Source organism: Crotalus tigris, unplaced genomic scaffold (genome assembly GCF_016545835.1).
Source record: "Crotalus tigris isolate CLP2741 ecotype Arizona unplaced genomic scaffold, ASM1654583v1 scf7180000023827.205595, whole genome shotgun sequence".
Classification (NCBI taxonomy): domain Eukaryota; kingdom Metazoa; phylum Chordata; class Lepidosauria; order Squamata; family Viperidae; genus Crotalus; species Crotalus tigris.
The window spans coordinates 55,726-77,463 of NW_024100212.1; the positions used below are offsets into that span (position 1 = coordinate 55,726).

General features: G+C 37.7%; 2 protein-coding genes across 2 annotated transcripts in view; one reads left to right on the forward strand and one right to left on the reverse strand.

The window, feature by feature from the left end:
• Positions 1 to 21,738, forward strand: part of SERPINE3 (serpin family E member 3) — a 41,605-nt gene that overhangs the window by 14,227 nt on the left and 5,640 nt on the right. The window contains exons 2-6 of the mRNA XM_039321764.1: positions 14,271 to 14,564; positions 16,059 to 16,292; positions 17,414 to 17,605; positions 19,820 to 20,018; positions 20,517 to 20,617. Coding sequence (XP_039177698.1) covers positions 14,306 to 14,564; positions 16,059 to 16,292; positions 17,414 to 17,605; positions 19,820 to 20,018; positions 20,517 to 20,617 — 985 coding nt within the window. The 5' untranslated portion in view covers positions 14,271 to 14,305. The remainder of the gene's footprint in view (positions 1 to 14,270; positions 14,565 to 16,058; positions 16,293 to 17,413; positions 17,606 to 19,819; positions 20,019 to 20,516; positions 20,618 to 21,738) is intronic.
• Positions 2,223 to 7,271, reverse strand: CUNH13orf42 (chromosome unknown C13orf42 homolog). Its single transcript, XM_039321765.1, has 3 exons — positions 6,465 to 7,271; positions 4,653 to 4,797; positions 2,223 to 3,132 (listed from the first exon to the last, which is right to left on the reverse strand). The coding sequence occupies exons 1-3, from the start codon at positions 6,876 to 6,878 to the stop codon at positions 2,888 to 2,890; spliced, it is 804 nt and encodes a 267-aa protein (XP_039177699.1). The 5' UTR covers positions 6,879 to 7,271; the 3' UTR covers positions 2,223 to 2,887.

Sequence of the window (21,738 nt, forward strand, 5' to 3'; positions counted from 1 at the left end):
AGTGAGGACAATTAACCAGTGGAACAGCTTGCCTTCAGACCTTGTGGGTGCTTCATCATTGGGGGTTTTCAAGAAGAGACTGGACAGCCACTTGTCTGAAATGGTATACAGTCTCCTGATTGAGCAGGGGGTTGGACTAGAAGACCTCCAGGGTCCCTTCTAGCTCTATTCTGTTCTAGAGTTCTCAGCAAATTCTAGGGCACGCCTTCAAAGCTACCATCAGATTTCCTATCTTTTCAGTCATTCACTGCCCCAGGCTTTGAGAGAAGTTGAAGAATAGAAGTTATGGTCCTCCTTATCACTTGCCAAGCTATTCCCCACCCGCAAAAAGCTGGTATGCTATGCAAAGCAAAACATCCATCTCCAGTATAATTGTCATTTTCAATAGACAGTTTTAACCTTACATCTGGACCCTGCATGGAACAGATCAGCCAGATGGCTGCAGGCTGGTGTTTCAGAATGATACTCACCAGTTCAGAGAAAGGGAAAAGTTAAGCAGGAGCAGCACGGAACATCTTGCAGGAATGGGGAACAGGCCAGAGAGGTGATAGGGAGCATTCTGATATCTCGGTGCCGATACTGATTCTGTCTGCCTTTGGAGAGATTATGTGGATGAAAAAGTCCCCCACCCCCAAACATTTTGTAAGAGCACTCACAATAGGTTTGGAAATTCCCAGGACTGTTCAGCAGTTCAAAAAGCTTGGCAACTTGAACTTGATGACATAAAGCAAATTATTTGGGGGATTCATGAGGGTCAATTTGCACAACCCAGAAATTGAAGGAGATAAAATAAGTATGCTGTACTTAATTGTTTATTTCTAGTTTGTTTTCTTTCAAGGAGGTGAAAGCTATGGCACTTTAAATCCCTCTCAGGTCATTTTTTTTTCCTTGAAATCAAATTATCGATCATCTTTGGGGAAATCTATATAAGGCTTTGTTCCTACAGTAAATGGGACATCTGGGTATAGCTTCTACAAAACACTGGGGATCAGTGCTGATCTTAATATTAATAGTGTTGTTGGTGTGTGTGTGTAAGAGAGAGAGAGAGAGGGAGGGAGGGAGGGAGGGAGGGAGGGAGGGAGAGAGGGAGAGAGAGAGAGAGAGAGAGAGAGAGAGAGAGATTGTATCACTCAGCAACTGCAGTTTTCCTGACATGATCATTTGTAAGAGCATGAAATTTAAGCTTAGTACAAGTTTTACAAGATAAAAAACAAACTAACAAACCAACTACAATATTATTTGGCTATAGCCATAATCCACTTAGATTAGAGTCTTCTAACTACTGGGCATCAGCAGTTACATCATCAACTAGTTTTTAAATCTACCTCCATTTTAAAAACAGCAGCAGGTAGGCAAGAAAAAAAATTCTAGAACCCTTTGATTGGATAATGGCCTATTTAATGTTTTTTATATCTTAATGTAGTGGGGACATTACGACTGGATTCTCAGGAACAAACGAAGGTCCCATAGAGCACAGGAATATGGGTCCCCAAAATCCAGCAGATTGGTTATTTTGGGGGGGGGGTAGAACCTTGAATGCAATACATTTAAGCTCTGATAATAGTTAAAGAAAATGCTATAATGAAATGCCAGTGCCATTTTAATAGTAGGAGGAAAGAAAGCATATAAAAAAAGAGTAGAGAGCTAAAGGTTCAGAATGGTGGCAGGCACTGAGAACAGAGGTAAAGAAAGTCTCCCAATATCCCTTCAGCACCAATCCTGCTGGCTTTTAGGAACATGCTCAAGATCTGGTTCTTCTCACACACTCTGGACTAGGAAGGGATACCACTGAAGTAATCAGTGGGTATGTGTAGTGCCTAGGACTGATTTTCCTCCTCAGCCTGGTCAGATTTTTAATGCAATGTGTGCTTTTATTGCTTTTTACCCTGTAAATTAAGAGAATCATTTGGTAAGTGAGCAGATTTCAGAAATCTGCTACATACCTTTTTTCCCTCCAGAACCTCAACAGTTTTCACAACAGCCCACCTCACTGTGTGTTTTTCACTCCATATATTGCCTTCTGGCTTCTGGGGAAGATGAAAAAGTAACCTGTGAGTATTTTAAAAGTGGAGGTGGGTACAAAAATCATGTTTTTCTTTGGTTTCTGTTTCCTGCCCTCCAAATATAACGAATGCTGTGGCTTTTAGGTATTCTCCTTGAGACAAGAGCAGGGCATCCAGATTATAAATGAGGGCAGTTGTTTAAAATTGTATGTTAAAATAGTCAGGCTTTATTTATTTAGAAGAATCACATTTTTTTTTTCATTAGAAACACACATCTGGATGCACATTCCTACATTGCAGTGTTAACCTGAATCCAGCCTAACAAACAAAGAACATTTTTAAAAATTAATGTAGAAATTACATTCACCAAAACTGCATAGCATAGAGGTGTTTATAATCTAACTTTTCACAGAATAACAGAAAACGTCCCCAAGTGATCATGGCATTCATGCTACCATTTTCTATATGGTATGGATAATCAACATTAGATATGCTGTGGGGAGGGAGGGAGGACTGAATGAGGTAATTTTCAGTGTACACAATGTTGCAGCTTACCTAGTCACTGAATGAACATATTTTCTGAGTTCACACAATACACCAAATTATAAACTAATCAAACAGATTGAACAACACGCTGTGCCATCAGCTTTAACCTAGCTAAGCTTACCAACTAGCTTAAATACATTGACAAGGCTTTAGTTAAGTGTGTTATGTCCACATAACTACAAAGTGATCCTAATGTTAGGCAGAATGTAAAGTCAAGTCTGGTCAGCTGTATACATCGAATAACTGCAATTGCTAACTTATTGCATAATAATATCCCGACCACCTGCTTCTGAAGAAAGACTCTCGGTCTGCCTACGCAGACAGTAAGGATTTTCATGTCAGTGCTGTTCTTTGAGGCCCGTTTTGGGTTTAAATTTCATTGTGTTAAATGCTCCCTCCACAGCTTTAGGTAGATACATTGGATATCTTTGCAGTTTCTTTCTGGAACTGAATGTTCTTCCTTGGCTTTTTCCTTTGGATTGGCTTGTGATCACTTCTACTTGGCTGGTATCTTGGGAATATATCCGAGGGGCACGAAGGATCCAGTTGGAATGCAGGCTATGTTCCCTTGAACTAGAAACAACTGAAACATAGAACCAGACTTAGTATAAATGTATCTTTACAACAAGGATGAGGGTACAGAATAGGTAGGTACTGCTTAGGTTCTGCACACAGAAGGCTCCAAGTTCAGTCTCCAGTATTTTTGGAAAGAGATTTAAGAAATCTGCTGCTAATAAAACATGGCTAGAAGGATCAAAGGTCTGACTCAAGAGAAAACTGCTTTTCATTTTTCTGAACTAGGGATAGGCTAACTAGGTCAGGATCCAACTCCCTCACTATGCTCTAGGTCCCCCAAAGCACTCCAAGATTGGGTCACCGAAATTTAGTGTTAATATGACTGAATGACTGTTTGTTAAGATGTCAAATTAAGAGTAGAAATGAGTATGCCCAACTTCAGTGAGGAAAAAAAAAACATTTCCACCTTTAAACCATTTGCAGCTTCCAAATCCATAGTATTGTAGGTACTTTATGAAACTATTTTCTGGGGTGTTTATATAATCTAGTCACCCAACATAACTATTTTCACTATTAATTTCTAGTTCAAGTTCTAGCTAAATTCACACAGATAATTTTTGATGCTAATAATGTTTGCTATCAAACATTTTAACTAATTATTTAAATTGGTACATGACAAACATGCAGTATACAGGACCGATACTGTATCTGATATTATGAATAGGGGAAAATTAGATGGGGGACAATTCATAAAGTAGATTTATGAGGGATGAAGTGATAGAAGCCACAGATAAATAAATCTGAAGCCCTGTGGACTAAAAAAAAGCAAAGGATCACATAGGCAGACCTAGACCTTGAATAGACAATACTAGTTTTTTTATGGGTTATTCCAAGTGGAATAGTCTCCCTTTGCTCAGCATTAAAGTGCTGGGATGGGACAGCACCTATTTAATTATTCTCCTTTATGCGTCTAAAGTTATCCTAAAATTCCTTATGCATTCAAAAACCAAGAATCTGGAACAGGGTTGCAGGGAGAAGGAGGAGGAGGAGGAGGAGGAGGAAAAGATGCAGTATTCCAAAAATAGCTAGCCAAATACTGTAAAATCAATAGGTAACAGACATGTCATACTAATTATTTATTAGGTCAATCAGTATATTATCCATCAATCTTCCAAGCAAAAATATGGAAACCCATTCCTGAATGTCTTTGTTTGGAAGAACAGCGGAGATGGAATATTGTCCAGCAAAAATATATATATACTACCTTTTGGGAAAACTTTGATGTATCTATTATTTGCTCTCACAATTACGTGTTGTGTTTTAAATGAATTTAGGATGATGTACCAGCTGAGGCCTTTTCTGGTCTGAATAATCCCGATAGCATTCTCATCACTACACATTATAAGTTACTTCAGGCTGCCCCTGAAGAAAACCCCCAAACTGTTGCTAGTACAAATGTAACAGGCAAGGGTATCAGTGGGTGAGAACTATTATGGTCATTTAACACTTTGGAAATTCAAATCTGATGGACGCTATTTTGCACATGCAAATATTATTAATACTATTGGCATATATATATGTACTTACTATCAAAATCTACATCAACATGTGGATGATTCCTCACAACTTTGTGATGTCTTTCTGCCTCCAGTTTTGCAATAATTGAATCAAAATAAGTGATTGCTTCAGTTACATCTGAACTGAGTTGCGAGCCTTTTCTGTCCACTGAGATCTGTTGTGAGAATGATTTAATTAGAATAAACAAACCTTATGATTGCAACCTCCCCCCTCCAACTTTCAAGGATACAAAATGTAGACATTCAGAAAACAAACCAATAAGATGCTAAGAATCTTTTTTGCTAATTTATCTTGGGTTCCATTTAAATTACCATAAATGCCGGCGTATAAGGCGACTTCCGCGAGCGCTGAAATCGGCGCCAAAGACGGGGGTCGTCTTATACGCCGAGTTGTCTTATACGCCGGAAATACTGGTAACTATTATGCTGCTTTTTAAAATATATGTGGATTATTTTTAGTGTTGTATGCCTCTGGGTGTGTGCATATATAGGTAGGTATGCAAAAAAAAAGTCATTTTCCAGGTGTGTGTGTGTGTGTGTGTGTGTGTGTGTGTGTGTGTTCCAAATAATAATATAAAACTAATCTTGATGCAATCATTATTGGCCTTATGATTCTTTTGGATCAAGCTGGTCTCAACTTATAACAAACAGGAAAAAGCAAGCAAATGAGAAAAACAGTTCACTAAAAACATTCAGAAGAAACTCCAGGAAGCCAAATTTGATCAAAATAATGTTGAATCTTGGCTTTCCTTTTACTGAAGTAGGCCTTCATATATTTTGAAATTCTACTCCATGAGCCACAGTTAGCAAAGCAAGAAATGAAGAAAGCTATTCTTCAGAATATATGGGGAAAAAATAGGTTGCCTATTCCTAAGTCTTTTTTTATTCTGTGTCACAAAAGCTCTATTCATTAGCTCTCTCACTTGAACCATTTGGAGTCTTTAAAGAATTCTAATGTCACTTGATATCAAGGTATCTCCCTTATTGCCAGAAATTAAAATCTTAGCATCTCTGTTACAGGGAATGGATGCTGGTAAAGTTGTAATACAGGTCTGGAGAGAATTACTGAATGACCAGTAACATCTTCAGGGTGATACATCCCCCCCACTTTTGCTAGCACTTTAAATTGTCATTCATATTAGCATAACAAAAGTTGTGGGCTAGTAAACAATACATTTATTTACATTATTTATTTTTTTTAAGTAGAATCTGACTAATTGTGGTGAGCAGTTATCACGGCCATAAATAGACATGTGGCTTAATGCATAGAAGACAAATGTTTGCAGAAAAAGTGTCAACCCTCTGTTTATTAAAAGAGAATGACATAAACATTCATCGAAAGGAAACAAAATCCTCTTGTCCCTTCCCAAAGGTTGAAGCTTGAGCTTCAGTTTCTTGAAATTAGAACCCTCCAGTCATGGCTTTAGCCACTAGGAGGTCTTCGTTTTCAAACTGCTCATAGTTTGTGTGTGTCTGTGTGTGTGTGTGTGTTTTAATTGCTTTATTTTTCTGGTGTGAGAAGCAATTCTATCCCAATCGGTGATAGCTTTTAAGCTTGTTTATGGTTGGTGAAAATGCACAAAGCCTGAAAAATAAATGTCCTTACTCTGAATACTGTATCTGAACAGGCTATGTGAGTATAATTGACTATATAGAATCCAACTCTATAGATTACTGTATTACAAAACATAAACTCATCACATTCCCACACTCATAGTTCATCTCCTCATATCCTCTCAATTTTATTTCATTCTTATTTCAATTCTCCAAAGACAGGGGTTGCAACATATCCTATTATGAAAATGGGAGTAACATATCCTACCTTAGAAGTCTGTTTGGGAGGAGGAGGGGCTTGGATTTTTGTTGTTGTTGCTGGAGATTTTGTAGGCAAAGGGGAAATTCCAGGCACTCTGCCCAAGGCTTTCAAATCCTTGATACCCTCAATGTATTTTTTCCTCAGAGCTAATAAATCTTGTAAGTATTGCAAACAGTCTTGTGTCTTTGAGTACATCCATGCCTTTTCTTCTTTCAGCTGAAGGCAGGCAACTGAATTAAGGCTGGTGGTACTTTTGCTTTTTTTCAGAGGTTCAGTGAATGTATGATCCTCATCTCTGAGAGCGTACATAGAGGTGCTACGGAGCAAACGAACCGCAGAACCATCACAAGCTGGGATCCCATCAGATAAACTACTCCTGCTGGAGTTGGGATTAAATATGGAGTGTATTTTCCTGAACATAGCGTAGATCCTTCTTCAACTATTCCATCTAACATTAAATCTCTTTCCAGATTGTCTTCTAATGGACATTTCTTGCCAATACAGAAAAAGATTGCATGTGTTGATTATGAATGTGATCAGGCTTTCTCCAGCTTCAGACTTCTTTTGGCCCATCTCTTCATTTCTTTTCCAAACTTTGTCAAAGATGAAGAAACACAATCTTTTCTTTATCATGTCTGCACATGGGTTCACCTCCTAAAGGTTGCAGTAGCTCTTATTTGCTTCCTCATGCTGACCATGGTGCTGAAATAGTCTTGTAAAGAATAACAGCTTTAAAAAAAAAGTTGCAAAAAGTTAATGAAAAATATTTAGTGCTTCTGAATATATCAGAAGGCTACATAAAAGATGCTAACACACCAGCATCCCCTGCATTTCTAATCAATAGTAGATAAATATCCTGCAGAAGCAGGCAGGTAGAAGGGATTTTGTTTTCTCTGCTATGGCAACCGAAGCATGGTTACTGCTATCTGATAACACACAGAGTGTTGAGAATAAAGCAGGCTAAGATCCATTACACTAAGCATGGAAGACTGGCCTTCAAATAAAATCGAGTTCCAAACACATCTAATAATCTGAGCTGATTATTGTTGATGACTATAGGCTCTACTTGATAGAATCTAGTGCTATACTTGATAGAATTAATGTCTATGGAGATTCTCAGTCATTCAGGTCATGGATGTCCCAAAGGTGCTTTTTCAGAAGGCAACTGGACTTTCTTGTTTTTTCTTTGAAAACATTTTGCTTCTCACCCAAGAAACTTCTTCAGCTCTGACTGGATGGTGGGGAATGGAAGGATTATATTCCTTGCAAACATCTGGTCATTTGCATTCTTTTAGAGCACGGGTGTCAAATTCGCCACGTCACGTGACATGTTGCTACATATCATGACTTTTTTTGCATTGCCAGAGCTGGGGTGGGCACGGCCTCCATATGATGCAACCGGCCCACGGGCTGGCAGTTTGAAACCCCTGTTTTAGAGAGTCTTTGGGGCCATTTGGAAGTTTATCACCTGAGCAGTGCAAATGTGTGTGGAGTGCTTCAGTTTGAGATGCAGACAGCACAGACTCATCCCCAACAGCCTGCACCTGTCTCAATAGTGGAAAGATGTGGTACTCATCCTTCCATCATCTTCTGCCTCCAAAACCCATCTGAACTGCAGCCTAGAGGATGCCGGCAAAGAAGAGAAGAGCCAGGTGGAAAGAGGTGAAAACCTGCAGGATTGCTTACCAAAAATCTGTCCCACTGTTCCTCAAACTTAACCATTTTAAGATGTGTGGACTTCAGCTCCCAGAATTCCCTAGCCAGCGTGCTGCCTGGGGAATCCTGTGTGTTAAGTCCATATGTCTTAAAGTTATCAAATTTGAGAAACACTGATCTATTCATAAATATATACAGTATTACACCACCATACGGTATCATAAACTGCTTTACTGTTGAGGCTGTTGCTGGAAGATCAAAAGCAACATCATTTCTACTTGGCATCTCCATGTGTTGCTTAAAATTGGTGCATACTATGTGTGGAAAAATTCTGACTTCCTCTGCTTTGAGTTCTAACTGTTCTGAAAGCACAGCTGGTGCCATCTTGTGGTGTTTTAAAGAAGTTTTAGCAAAGGTTTGATTTATATGACACATCCATTATTAATACACATGCTTAGAAAGAGATGTAATATCTTAGTTGTGTGGTTTAGTGTTTTTTTTTAAATTCCAAATTATTAGTTTGAATATTTTAATTTTTTCCACTTTGAATGTTGGAAGTTCAAAAACTAACATTGCTTCAATTGTGGTTTTATTGTAAAGCTGTCAGATTAGCAACCCATAGGTTTTGAGTACTGTTGTTCTTTGCTTTGTATAAATAAATCCCAGATGATTTAGGTCTGTAGACAGGCATTCCATAGTTATCTAGGACTATGGTTGCGTACAAATTCTATGTTGGACCAAGTGCCCCAGAAATTCATGAAAGCTGACTTTTCTCTGGGAATCGCACACATCCACAATTAATCCAGCTCAATTTACCTCTGTGTACCTGGTGGTTCTCTGTGCTACAGTGAGCAGACATCAAAAGCCTGTGCTTTAATTAGAACAGGATTAATTCAAGCTGACTGCCTCTCTGTGTGCAAATAGGGCCTTAGGGGTCAGAAAGTACTAAGTACTTTAAATGTCTCCTTGCATAATGTTAAAAGCTACCAGAGATGGATGACCTTTGTGTAAGCAAACGAATTAAGGGGCAATTGTGAAGTCATTCAGTACCACTGAACTTAATCACTCTAGCTATGCAGAACAATCATTGCTAATTATAACTTTGTGGTATAGTGGTGCCAGAGCCAGGCTGCTCCTGAAGAATTTTCTATTTGGTGAGCTCAGAATTAGACCGAAGGATGACTAGTCTCTGGGTGTAATGTATTAAAAAGGGATTAGGAAAAAAAACCTAATACAAGGCTCATTCAGTCCTTAATGCTCAATGGGTGATTTCAGACCAATCATAATGTCTCAGACAAATCTATTTATCAAGATAGTTGAGGCTCCTGGAAGAAAGTGGCATATAAATGTAAGAAATTACAGGACAATTGTAATCTCAGTTGCATGGATTCCTTCGGGCATGCAACTTTTCAAGGAATATTGGGAACATTTGGTTTTTGATGGAAGCTGTACTCTACTCCAAAAATTAAGAAGAAGCTTGGACAGAAGCTCAATTCCATTCCATTCCATTCAAGTGAAGCTTGAATTAAAATTATAACTTTTTAATAGAATATTGCTCTCACATTTCAGGAGAAAATGCTTTCATTTTAAATGGGAAGTGACTGTGCCCACAAACTGCTGGCATAACACTCACCTTCAGTGCATGAGTTGGTTGTCTGTCACTGGGCACTTCCGCTTTCTGATCTGGAATCATCTGGCACATTCATCCTGTAGCCTAGTTTTCACATAGTACAAAGGGCATACTAGTATAGAGAAACAGGTAAGGCATCAGAAGTAACTTCCTGACTGCCAGCCAGTAGTGTAGGCTACCATGTGAAGTGGTGATTTCTCCTTCACTGAAGTACTTCAGATAAAAGCTAGATAATCATCTGTCAGAGATGCTCTATGGCTCCTGCAGAGCAAAAGATTGGAGTAGATTACTTCTAAAATCCCTTTCAGATCAATGAGTCTATTGATATTGTTACCAACTACTTTTAGTCCAGCTTGCATTTCTATTTTTTGGAAGGCATACAATGAGACCAGTGTTGGGTAACAATTTAAGATTATATCAAATCTGTAAGATTATTAAGAGCTACAACAACAAAAAAGGAAATTTTAGAGATTTTTAATATTGATTTCATTGAAAATTACAAGTGCAAAGATAAAAACCAATAGAAAACTATGTAAAAAAGAATAGAAATAGGTGCACATTTAAAAAAGAAAGAAAAATAGAAAATAAAAAAATATACTAAAGAAAGTATAAACAATTTTAGTAATTTATCACTTCTCTTAAAATAAAACAAATGAACTTTCCGGCCCATTTTCATTCTCTTATCTATAAACCAATCCTTAAAGCTTCATCATTTTAGTCCTGATCAGCAAAAGTCTATTAAGAGTTACCAGAGATAACAATGTATCTATTTTAACTTTAACCAAGTAAGCCAACTTTATATTCTTACTTTTACGTATCTTGATTGTTAGTCCCTTCAAACAATGTCCTGGAACTCGATTTCTTTTTATTTTTTCTTTGTCCCATCTCATAAATTTCTTCAAAGTTTAAACAACCCTCTTTGAAATCCAATATAGGAAAATTATCCAGGTTACTCTCTTGGGTTATTTCTATATCATTTTTAATTTCTAAACATCAGCTGGTTTCTTTTGTATGTTCAGGATAGCATCTTTTTTGAGATATCATTCCTGTAGCCTGTCATTTTTAAATCCACTTTAAGATTAATCTCAAGTTTGACAGGTAAAATTTGTTTCTCTCCCATAACATTTTAAACACAGCCTAATTATAGAAACAGACACTCTTAACTTCTCAGTCCACCATTAAAAAATCCTTCAGTATTTTGAGTCATTCTATATTAGTAAATGTTTAAAGGTTCTGCTTCAATTATACTTTTTAGTTTTCTTCTGTTCCCTCTAGTGTCAAAGTCTCAACTTTCAAAGTCTCATCCGATCATATTTCTTCAGTTCAAAACTTTTCCCATAGGAAGGATTCTTATAATTAATTCCAAACTCTTATTTCAAATCATCTTAATCCATTTTTAACTTTCCAAAATCAAAATTCCAATTACCCTTTTGTTGTTTATTAATATATGTTTTTTAAAAATAAAACTTTTGCTAAAAATTGAATTAAACTCACCCAATGTTTTCAGACTTGTTGATCCAAAGTCTTCTAATAGTTAAAAAGCAGTTAACAAACGATTTCCAAAAGTAACTAGAAAAGGAAGCATGTGAACCTAATGTCCTTAAAGCAGAGACCATGATTTAAGCATGATGGGTATTTTTTTTGTCTCCCAGAGCTCTAAATCCATTGGGTTTAGGAGCAACTGTCTGGACCACTTGTGGGTGATAAAAAGTCATCCTTAAGTCAGGTCACCAAACCTTCCTTGTTTGAAAAGGAATTACAATGAGGGGGGTCTATTTGCTGGCTCTTCATTTCCAGGAATCATTGGCTCCACTTTTAAAGAAACTTTGGAAGTGGAAAAAATTTGTTTCTTTTTGGTCAATGGCAAATTATGTAGAATAGCATCAGAGGAAAAATGTCTTGAAAAAGTCTTTCGCTAAGTACTGCTTTACTAACATTTGACCATTTTCCCCATTATAATTTACATCAATCCATACAAATATTGTATATTTCAGACAGAAATATAAAACATGACCATCTAAATTTTATTGATTTTGTTTTGTGATTTTTTTTCTAAGAAAGTGTTTCGATTTGTATCATTTGCACTTTATTTTACAAACTGCAAAAGAAAAGAGCCGAGGTGGTGCAGCAGTTAGAGTGCAGTACTGCAGGCCACTTTAGCTGACTGTGTTCAGCAGATCAGTGGTTCAAATCTCACCGGTTCAAGGTTGACTCAGCCTTCCATCCTTTCGGGGTAGGTAAAATGAGGACCAAGATTGTTGGGGGCAATGTAAATATATATATACATTGCTTACTGGTGTACACCGCTTAGAGAGTGCTTGCACTTAAAGCGGTATATAAGTCTCATAAATAAATAAATAAGAGAAAAAAACACAACAATTCAAAACAATGAAAACAAAACAAGATCACAAGATGCTTAGAAAAATGTAACAGAGGTAGGTCTGTGATATATCATTCCCTACTCACAAGAAGACAGGCTTTTTAAAGTCTTTCAGGTCCAAATTTGTGTTCACTTCCTTTGCCACTGATTTCCAAGAAAGTCAAAGAGTCTGTTTAGTGATTCTTGCTGCTTTAGAATCACAAGAATTCTGGGCACTACGTTGGGAGAGGCTGACTCAGTTCATTAGACTTTCTGAACTGCATCTTTTTACCTCCTTATAGCTAATGCACAGATTTGGGTATTTGATTTCCATCTGAACAGTAATGGCATTTTTCTGCTATTATCCACTATTTGTAGTGTTTCTAATTTTAATTATCCAGCTTTCCACTTTTAAAAGACTAAGGCCACTCTATAAATTTATCCTGTAGTACAATTACAGTAGCTTAATATCAGAGATTTAAGCCAGATCTTATAAACAAATGCCAGGTCTCAGGCATTAGAGAACAAGCTTCTGAGTATACCTTATTTATTTACAGTATTCTCTTCAGATGCTATCTGAATGTTCTGCTGAACTTGTATGCTACCACAATGGGGTTGTGGTTTTTTGTTTTGTTTTTGTTTGTTTTTTTGCCAAAAAGCAACTAAATTTTGAAATGGTGTAGTTAGAACAAGATTACTACATTATTTGACTTCAGACAAAGCCATGGGACAATTCTTAAAAGTTGGTAGAGGAAGAAAAGAATTGGGTCCCTTCGTTCTTCCAATTCTTCTCTACACTACTATTCTCCAAACCTGTCAGTGTACTGGAACACCTTGATGTCAACTATCCACAATTGTTTTCATCCTTTTATACAGCTCACCTACTGTTGTGTACATATTTTTTCAAGTTCTTTCTTTCTTTCTTTCTTTCTTTCTTTCTTTCTTTCTTTCTTTCTTTTTAAAGAGAGTTGTAATTAAAGAACAGCAGGAGAAACACCCAATCAAATGGATCTCTTTTCAGGGTTCCGTAATTGGTATGACAAAAGGTTTGGATGGAGTAAGGAATCATGGAATTAATTTTGTCCAGCATGGTCAGACCTTCTTCTTCTCCTCCTTAATACCTCACACTGTCTGGATTAAGATCAACGCTGTGCCTGGTACACACCTGCCACCCTTTCTGCTCCCATTAGCAAATCTGTGGAATGTGTAAAATTTGGGGGAGGAATGGAAGTGATGCTGGCAGGTGATACCTTTCTGAGCTGAAGCAGGTCACACGTCTCCTGAGGCTTGAATGGTGCTTGTTGGCTCCCTCAGTACCTCTCTGGGATTTGCTGTACCTCTTTGCCTGGCTCCCTACAGAGCCTACAGGAATTTGGTCAGAGTGGTACAGACATCGCCAGGAGAGTCAACAGTCATTGGTAGTCTTTTGCAGCAGGGGTCTTAGTCATAAGACCCCACCTGGTTATATATTGTAGAAGAGGTTAGACCTACAACGGGCATAGGTCTAACTTAAGCACGACAGAAGGACACACTCAACTCTAGCTGACAGTAAGTAAACCGTAGGAGTTTTGTAACATAGAATCATAGAATTCCATAGTATGTTTTGCTTTCAGCCTAAAAGATTTAATAATAATACACATTAATATTTGAGCTATGCTGCAACATTCTCTGGCTTAAAAAAGGCCTTATTTGCGTTTTCCTTATTATAGATTTTTATACATTGTAGAGGCTGGTCTATTTTATCACCTGCTTTACCAAGGACTAGCCATGATATTACCTTTCATTTCTTTTCTAAATGGTAATTATTAATAAATATGTTCAATTCTTTCACTTGAAAGTCTTTCAGACAGATTTATAGATTAGTATAAATGAGACAGCCCCTGGCCTCAGACTTGTGAGTTTTTAAAAATTATGATAAATGAAAAGGGGATGAGGAAGGAAAAGAAAAAAATGCAGCCCATGCAAGGACTCAAATCACCAAATAAATCCACAGTTATTATCTTGCCAATGTGTATAGTGAGAGTGCCCACCTGTTCTGCAACACCTCTCTCATACAGGTAGTTCCCCTAACAGGTACATGAGGAATTTTGCTATTCTAAACCTTACATTAGAATATAGTCCAGTTGTCATTATTTCTGAAATGGACTATTCCTATTGCTCGTTGCAGGAAAGGCTACCTTGGTAGTCCAGCCTTCTGCCTTCATGCTGTCTCTTTCCATCGCTTCCTTTCTTCTGTTATTTTGTGTTTTGAATATTGGAAGCTGTGAGAACTATAATGATCTGAAAAACCTGGAAACAGAGTTTGCCCTCACTCTTTACCAAAAGTTAGCCGAACGCCATAATAGAACGAATCTTGTCATCTCACCAGCAAGCATTTCTTTTTCGTTGGGACTTCTGCAATTTGGAGCTCAGGGAAATACGCTTGGACAACTGAAACATGCTTTGGGATACAACATTCACGGTAAGGAATCTTCCGAGACCTTAGTATTTAATGAACGCTGCGTGTCATTATAAAGCCTATCCGAGAATTTTCATTTTTCTACACTGCCAAAATCATATTAAGCAAAACTGAGTGCCCTTTCAACCTATGAATATGTTAGTTTTTATCTGATAGGCATGACTTTGTTTTTTGTCTGTTCAAAATTAGCCAGTATGAAAGTGTTACTTTTTAAACGTTCTGCTTTTGTTGCAGTACAGATTTTTTTCCTCACTCTCGTTAAATTATTAAAAAGAGCTTTCCCTATAGAAACATGCCATTTAAACCTTTGATGGGAAACTTACCCAAGAACTTCCAACATCTGGAGAGGATCGTTTAAATTTAGTAGAATGCAGAGAGTCACTGGTCTCTTGCACCCAGAAGAGCCAAGAGTACTAGCTAGGAGGACACAGAATTATTATATAGGATCACAAATAAAAAGAGATTTGGCATGTGTGTACATCGACATAATTTTAAATGCAATTGCTTTGCAACTAATGAGGTAGGGAAATAAATAGAAAGTCAGGGTAGTATCTTAAAGATACAGCTCCTTTTGAAATGCAACTAGCACAAATGTTTGCTTTGATCCACAAGAACACCAAGCTTTTAACTGTTGTTCTAATGGTTTGACTCAACCTACTGTTAAGGAGGAAAGAAATGACAAGATTGATGTTAATTAGCAGCTTTGAGAGTGTTTCCAAAAGCTCATAATTTCTGATACTAATTTGGTTTCAAAGTCAATTAAATGTGACTTGCAATAAATGCTATTTTTCCCATGCCAAATGCAAGAGATTTTCTCCTTAAATATTTCCTCCTCAAAGCAAATAACAAGTAAATCTGCATCTCCTTATTCTTTTCAACTTCTTAGTCAAGGAAACTTCAAAGACTAAAACAAATATTCAGAGATGGAGTGGTTGGCAACTCATTGATCAAGGTAGTGCAAAAGGGTATGATGAATGCTAGGGGAATAGATTCAGCCTTCTCTTTTTCAACCTCCATTTATGCTCTCCACCTCTCCCCCATTTGTTCTGGGGGAAATTGTGAGAGTGCACTTTAGAGCGAAGAACCAGAGGAAGATTGTTGAAGGAGCAGTTATCCAATGTGGCCCTTGTGTATGAACTGGGGGCAATATGAGATAAGACCAGAAATAATATTTATTGGCTCTCTAACAGAGTCATCTAAATGCTAGCAAAACAGTTCTTGGCTGGTTGTGCAGTGAATGTTTTTAGTATCTTCTCTTGGTTCCAGTTCAACTCCTTCATTTGTAGGATTGCTACAATGCTTTGAGGGCAAAAAAAGCAGGGAAGTCAGAAGGCTACAGGGAGAAGAGGAAGACTGTACAAGCCACTATTATTCCCTCCTACAGTATGACCTTCTAAAGATCATGGAGGGGGCAATTCACATTCAGTGGTGTGACTTTGTATCATTATGATTTCTCCCCCTTGACTACATTAATACAAGGACATCTCTTGTTCTTAGATGAGAACGTCCAGAACTTCTTGCACACAGCCTACAAAGAAGGAATTAATTCCAACCAAAGTATTATAGTGCACTTGGCATGTACCCTTTTTGTTCAAGCTGGGATACAGCTTTCACCTCAATTTGTTCAGCAGGCTGCATGGTGGGGAAATAACACAGTGCAGCAAAGTAACTTCAGTGATCCTAACAGGACCAAAGCACAAATTAGGGAATGGATTACCCAGAATACAGGAGGTAAGCATTTGGTAACCCTATTGTTCTCTTTTGTCCCTTTGCAATACACCTAATTTGCACCAGCTCTTTTGAGACTTTACTCAAGCACAGTGTAGCAATGTGTAAGCAAGCAACGTTTGAGTTTGCTTGCCAACTGTCTCCCATGATCTCTTTGGGATGTAACCTGCTGAGGCTAGCAAAGACTGGCATGAGCCCTAGGAAAGAAAGGTATCAAAAGATTCTATTGCTGTGCCCTGGGTGTCTCATTCTGAACCAAGAAACTCAAAATGTGCAGGCCATAAATTCTGCAAGCAACAGTGTGATCTTCTCTGCAGCCTGGGTTCATATAATTCAGCTGGTAGCTGAACTTCACAGACAAGGTAGTAACATCCAAGTCAAGCAAGGTTTCCAATGAGAACTAGCTTCAATACAGTCTAAAGTGAAGTACGTGGCTCACAAAGTGGGATTATCATAGAGTTGTTTCAGCCCCAGACTGCCAGGCAGGAGCACAAATGATACCGATTGGTCCTAATTTCCAGTACAATATTCCATTTATGTTTGGAAAACAAGAAGAACATTGTCCCTTATTTATTGTACATTTCCTCAGGGCCAACATCACTTATGTCCTGGACCTGATGACCGGGATTGCTTCCAAAACTAAATCAGTGATGGTATATAAATATATATACACAGCACTTCAGGTCTGGTCCCTGCTATCTTCAGCTAAAAACATCTGGAGAAAATTATGAGATAGAGCATCCTATATAAACCTAATTGTTTGCTGAACCTTCTCTTTGGAGAATTGATTATAGAAGAATCGGGGGTTTGACAGCTCTCCAGAAATATCAAGATAAAGATTAGATTCTTTTTCTGCTATCTGACTTCATGACTTTGCTTGGTTCTGCTAGATTTTGCACTTACAGTACCAGCAGTCCAGTGCATCTGAATAGTAAGGGGTTTTTTTCCCCCAGATTGCAACTAAGATGCCATTAATTTGCCATCAAATTCTTCTTTGTTAAGTCCTAAAAGCAGATGAAGTTGTTACTGTTTCCGAGTTAACGTTTCAAACAGAGAACAAATGTGTTACACTCATCTCTGTTAGTAGATTTCACTCTTTTGTTTTCTGTCCTTCAACAATACAGAAACAAGCTGCCTATCCTTGGACACGATTGAGTCTCCCCTTAACCAGATAGCCGTGGTAAGCACCATACACTTCAGAAGCACATGGCAAAGGAAATTCAGTTTCACGCATACACAAGCTTTGTCCTTTACCACTCCAGATGGCATCACCTTGAAAGTGCCTGCCATGTATCTCAGAGCGGAAGTCAATTACGGTAAGGATAATAGGAATGGACTTTTTCTATGCAGACAAGTTTCCATCTATTCCTGCACCGACAGAGAGAAAGAAACTAGAAGAAAAAGAGAACCAGCATAGTATTAAGGAACAAGGAAGACTCAGGTTCAAGTCCACCCACAATCAAGGAAGCTCACTAGGTGATTTTGAGCCAGTCACTCTCTCTCTCAGCCCAACCAAACTCACTAGGTTGTTGTTCCGTGGAATGATGGGAGAGGAAGCATTGTGTTCACTGCTTCAAACTCCTGAAAGAATGCACGTTATAAATCCAACAAACATAAAGACGAGTAAACAAGGAACCTCAGAGAATATGCAGTAGTCAAAGAAATGACTCCGATGTCTGAATTCTCTGCGCTTGGAAAGGGGAGCCTAGCAACTATATTTGCAGCTAGTGAAATAGTCCTAAACTGTTAAAATGTCCTGTAAGAAAAAGTGGAGAGTGGCATAGTGTTTTCTGTTTTCAAAGAGGCGTACAGCCCACAGCCTTGCTCGTCAGCACTTTTTGTATAGCTTCCAGTCTTCTCTTGCCAGTTGCCCTTTAACACATTTTTAGTGAATAGCTGACAATCATCTCCCACATTCTGCTCATCAGAGCACTCGGGGTGACCAATGACATTGTAAAATAAAACACAAAAATATTAAATAGATGGTAAATCCAGTTAACTATTAAAACCTTGGCGAATCAAAATATATTTTTACAGATTATTTAAACCAATGTTTCTCAACCACAACAACTTTAAGATGTGTGGATTTCAACTATCAGAATTCTGGCTGGGGAATTCTGGAAGTTGATGTCAGCAGAGCTTAAAAGTTGCTGAGGTTGAGAAAAACTGATCTAAACACTGATACAATGAGCACCATGAGAGTGTGTTCCACAGACTTCAAACAAACAAACAACAAAGATGATTAGGGGACTGGAAGCTAAAACATATGAGGAACGGTTGCTGGAATTGGTTATGTCTAGTTTAACGAAGAGAAGGACAAGGGGGGACATGATAGCAGTGTTCCAATATCTCAGGGGCTGCCCCAAAAAGAGGGAGTCAAGCTATTCTCCAAGGCGCCTGAAGGCAGGACGAGAAGCAATGGAGGGAAACTGGTCAAGGAGAGAAGCAACTTAGAACTAAGGAGAAACTTCCTGACAGTTAGAACAATTAACCAGTGGAACAACCTGACTCCAGAAGTGGTGAATGCTCCAACACTGGAAGTTTTTAAGAAGAGACGGGATAGCCATTTGTCTGAAATGGTGTAGGGTTCCTGCCTGAGCAGGGAGTTGGACTCTATGACCTCCAAGGTCCCTTCCAATTTTTTTATTATTATTATTATTATTATTATTAATAATAATAATAATAATAATATAGTGCAGGAGAAGACACAGTTGTGTGGTGGAAATTATAAGTTTGATGTGCGTTCTGATTTTCATCCTGCCCTTAAACCTTCTGTAGAAGTGAAAACATATCCAAAATCCTGCTTAGATCAGATTTGCCTTTGAGTGGTCCTCTGAGGTATTTTATTTAATATATTCATGTATGCAACATCTATGATTGGCACTACCTAAAACCTAAATTAGTGTAACATAGTGATTAAGAAATTGTGCTGTAAAGCAGAAAGTTCTTGATTCCAGCTTCATTTCTACTGTGAATTCAGTTGGCCACCTTTGATATATCACTCTCTTTCAATTCATTCCCTTTGCAATAGGGGAAATATTTTTACTGAATTTATAGGACTCTAATCAGGATTTTTTACTACTACAATACAGCAATATTTTACTGCTAGTGCAAAAAGTGCCATCCAATTAAATATAGCTGATGCTTTTTAAAGATTATCACCCAGCACATTTCTGTTTGGTATATGTCCATAAACATAAAATGCAAAATAAATATTTTTTTTCAGATGGATCAAATATATGAAGTATTATTTTAAAATGCTATAAAATATGCAAATAATGGTCAATGACAAGAAAGATTTGAGGGAAAGGCTTTCAGTCTGCTTGATAACCTAGATGTAATTATTTATCAAGGATCTGGCAAAAAAAAAGGCTTTTCCAAATGCTCAGAACTAAACAAGTAGAGCTCATTAGGTCCTTGGTGAATAGTGTTATGGAGCTGAAGTATCACCTCTCAAAAGGTCTTACTGCAATTACTGAAAATCCTGGTATGTTTGTTAATAGTATACAACTGGTTTTTTTGACTTGCAGGTGAATTTCTACTGAGCTCTCTGGATAAGATCAGTGTGGTTGAAATACCTTATCTGGAGGAGAAGGTTAGCATGTTTGTGGTGCTTCCATCCAACAGGAGAACCTCTCTAGCCAGGATTGAGACTTACTTCTCTGCTCAAACCTTATCTCTATGGTCCAGCACCTTGAGAAGAACAGCAATGGATATCGTTCTCCCTAGGTAAAGAATCAATGTACATTCAGTTGCTTCAACATTTGGATCTCTGCTCATGTTTGCTGCATGTGTAAAAGGTACAAACTTGACTGTGGACAAAAGGCCAGGATTATGGATATGAAATATGGTTGGAAAGAGGAGAGGGCACAGCTATAGCATCTTGCACCTGTGCTGCCTAAAATCTTAAGTGTAGAAATCCAAGGATAAGACCTTGGAAAAACTATACAGAAATGATTACAAGTGCATGCTTTAAGCCCTAGAAACACAGAATGAGAACACACAACTTCTTCTGATAAATATGCAATATGCAGGATGGATTGTGTGCTCTTGAAATATTGCTGGATTGCAATTCCAGTCGTATCTCATTCTTTTCCTTGCTAAGTAGGCTGTTGGGAGGTGAAGTTCACTAAGCCCCGGAGAGGCCATATGTCACCTTGCCCATAGAGGAATTACACTGAAAAACCAACATAGTATATTTATAGTGTTCATCTATCAACTTTCCAGGTTCAAAATTCAAAATCATTTGGATTTAAAGTGGATTTTACCCGCATTAGGAATTACAGACATGTTTGACCAAACTGAAGCTAATTTTAAAGGCATTTCAGGTAAGCTAGCCTATACAACTTTTTCAGGACAAATGCCATATGCAACTTTGAGGGCTTAGGAGCCACAGTCTAAAAAGTAGACAGGATCAGAATAAAGAAAGGAAAAAGCACCTAAATTTAATTTAAAGTGAAATAATATAATACAACAATCTCTTATATATTTAAAGTTTTCCCTCTTCTGTGATATTGTAAATTACAATTCAATGGAAACTTTTGGAAGATCTTAGGAACCATATGTACATTATATTGAACTAAGGACTCAGATTATAAATTCTGCTCTGTGGCAGTGATTCATCACAAAAGATCTTCTAATTGAAGTTTTGGGTCTATAAAACAGTAAGCTTTCTAATCACGGGTGGACATTGATTATTTCAGGAGCAAGAATGTACCTTGTACTCTGTCCATTTCACACAATGCTTAATTTGAGCCTCTGTCACTTAATATGTTTCACCATGAAGCTTACAAATCAGTTCATTTATCATGGCTAACTTATGCTAGAAGTACTCAAAAGCTACATTTTTTTTGTTTTTACAACCCTATAATCCCTTTTTATCAGGGTAGATTTGGGGTGATTGAATGGAGCTGAGCATTTACTGACCGGATGCCTTTCTGATGCCTACTCAGAGTTGCAGCAGATATGTTCTCATTGTGCCCTAATAGAGAAACATCTGCCACTGCCTAGAACTGAACTCTTGAAAGTGTACGAGTGTGAGGCAAGTGTCTTCACTTCTAGGCCATCATGCTGCTCATTCAAAAGCTACAATATTGCTGCTAAAATGAAAATCCTTCAGTTGAAAAGCCCTAGGTAGATCTTTAATATAAAGAGAAAGAATAAGTAAAATAGACAAAGGTATTTTGGATAAAGATCTTTTTTTGGGGGGGGGGTAAGGATAAGGTAAGGGTAAGGATGAACTTTTTAATAAGGATAGTTTTGTACCAGGGGACTTTTTCAGTCATATTTGATGTTAGAAGAGTTAGGGGTGAAAATGTTGACTCAGTTCTCATTGCAATTCGTGTGTTCATTAATGGATGTCTCCACTTCATTGAGGATACTTAGTAAATTAATTTTATAATTTCTGGAAGAAACTCTCTCCTGAGCAGTTTTTCTTTGAATAAGTTCT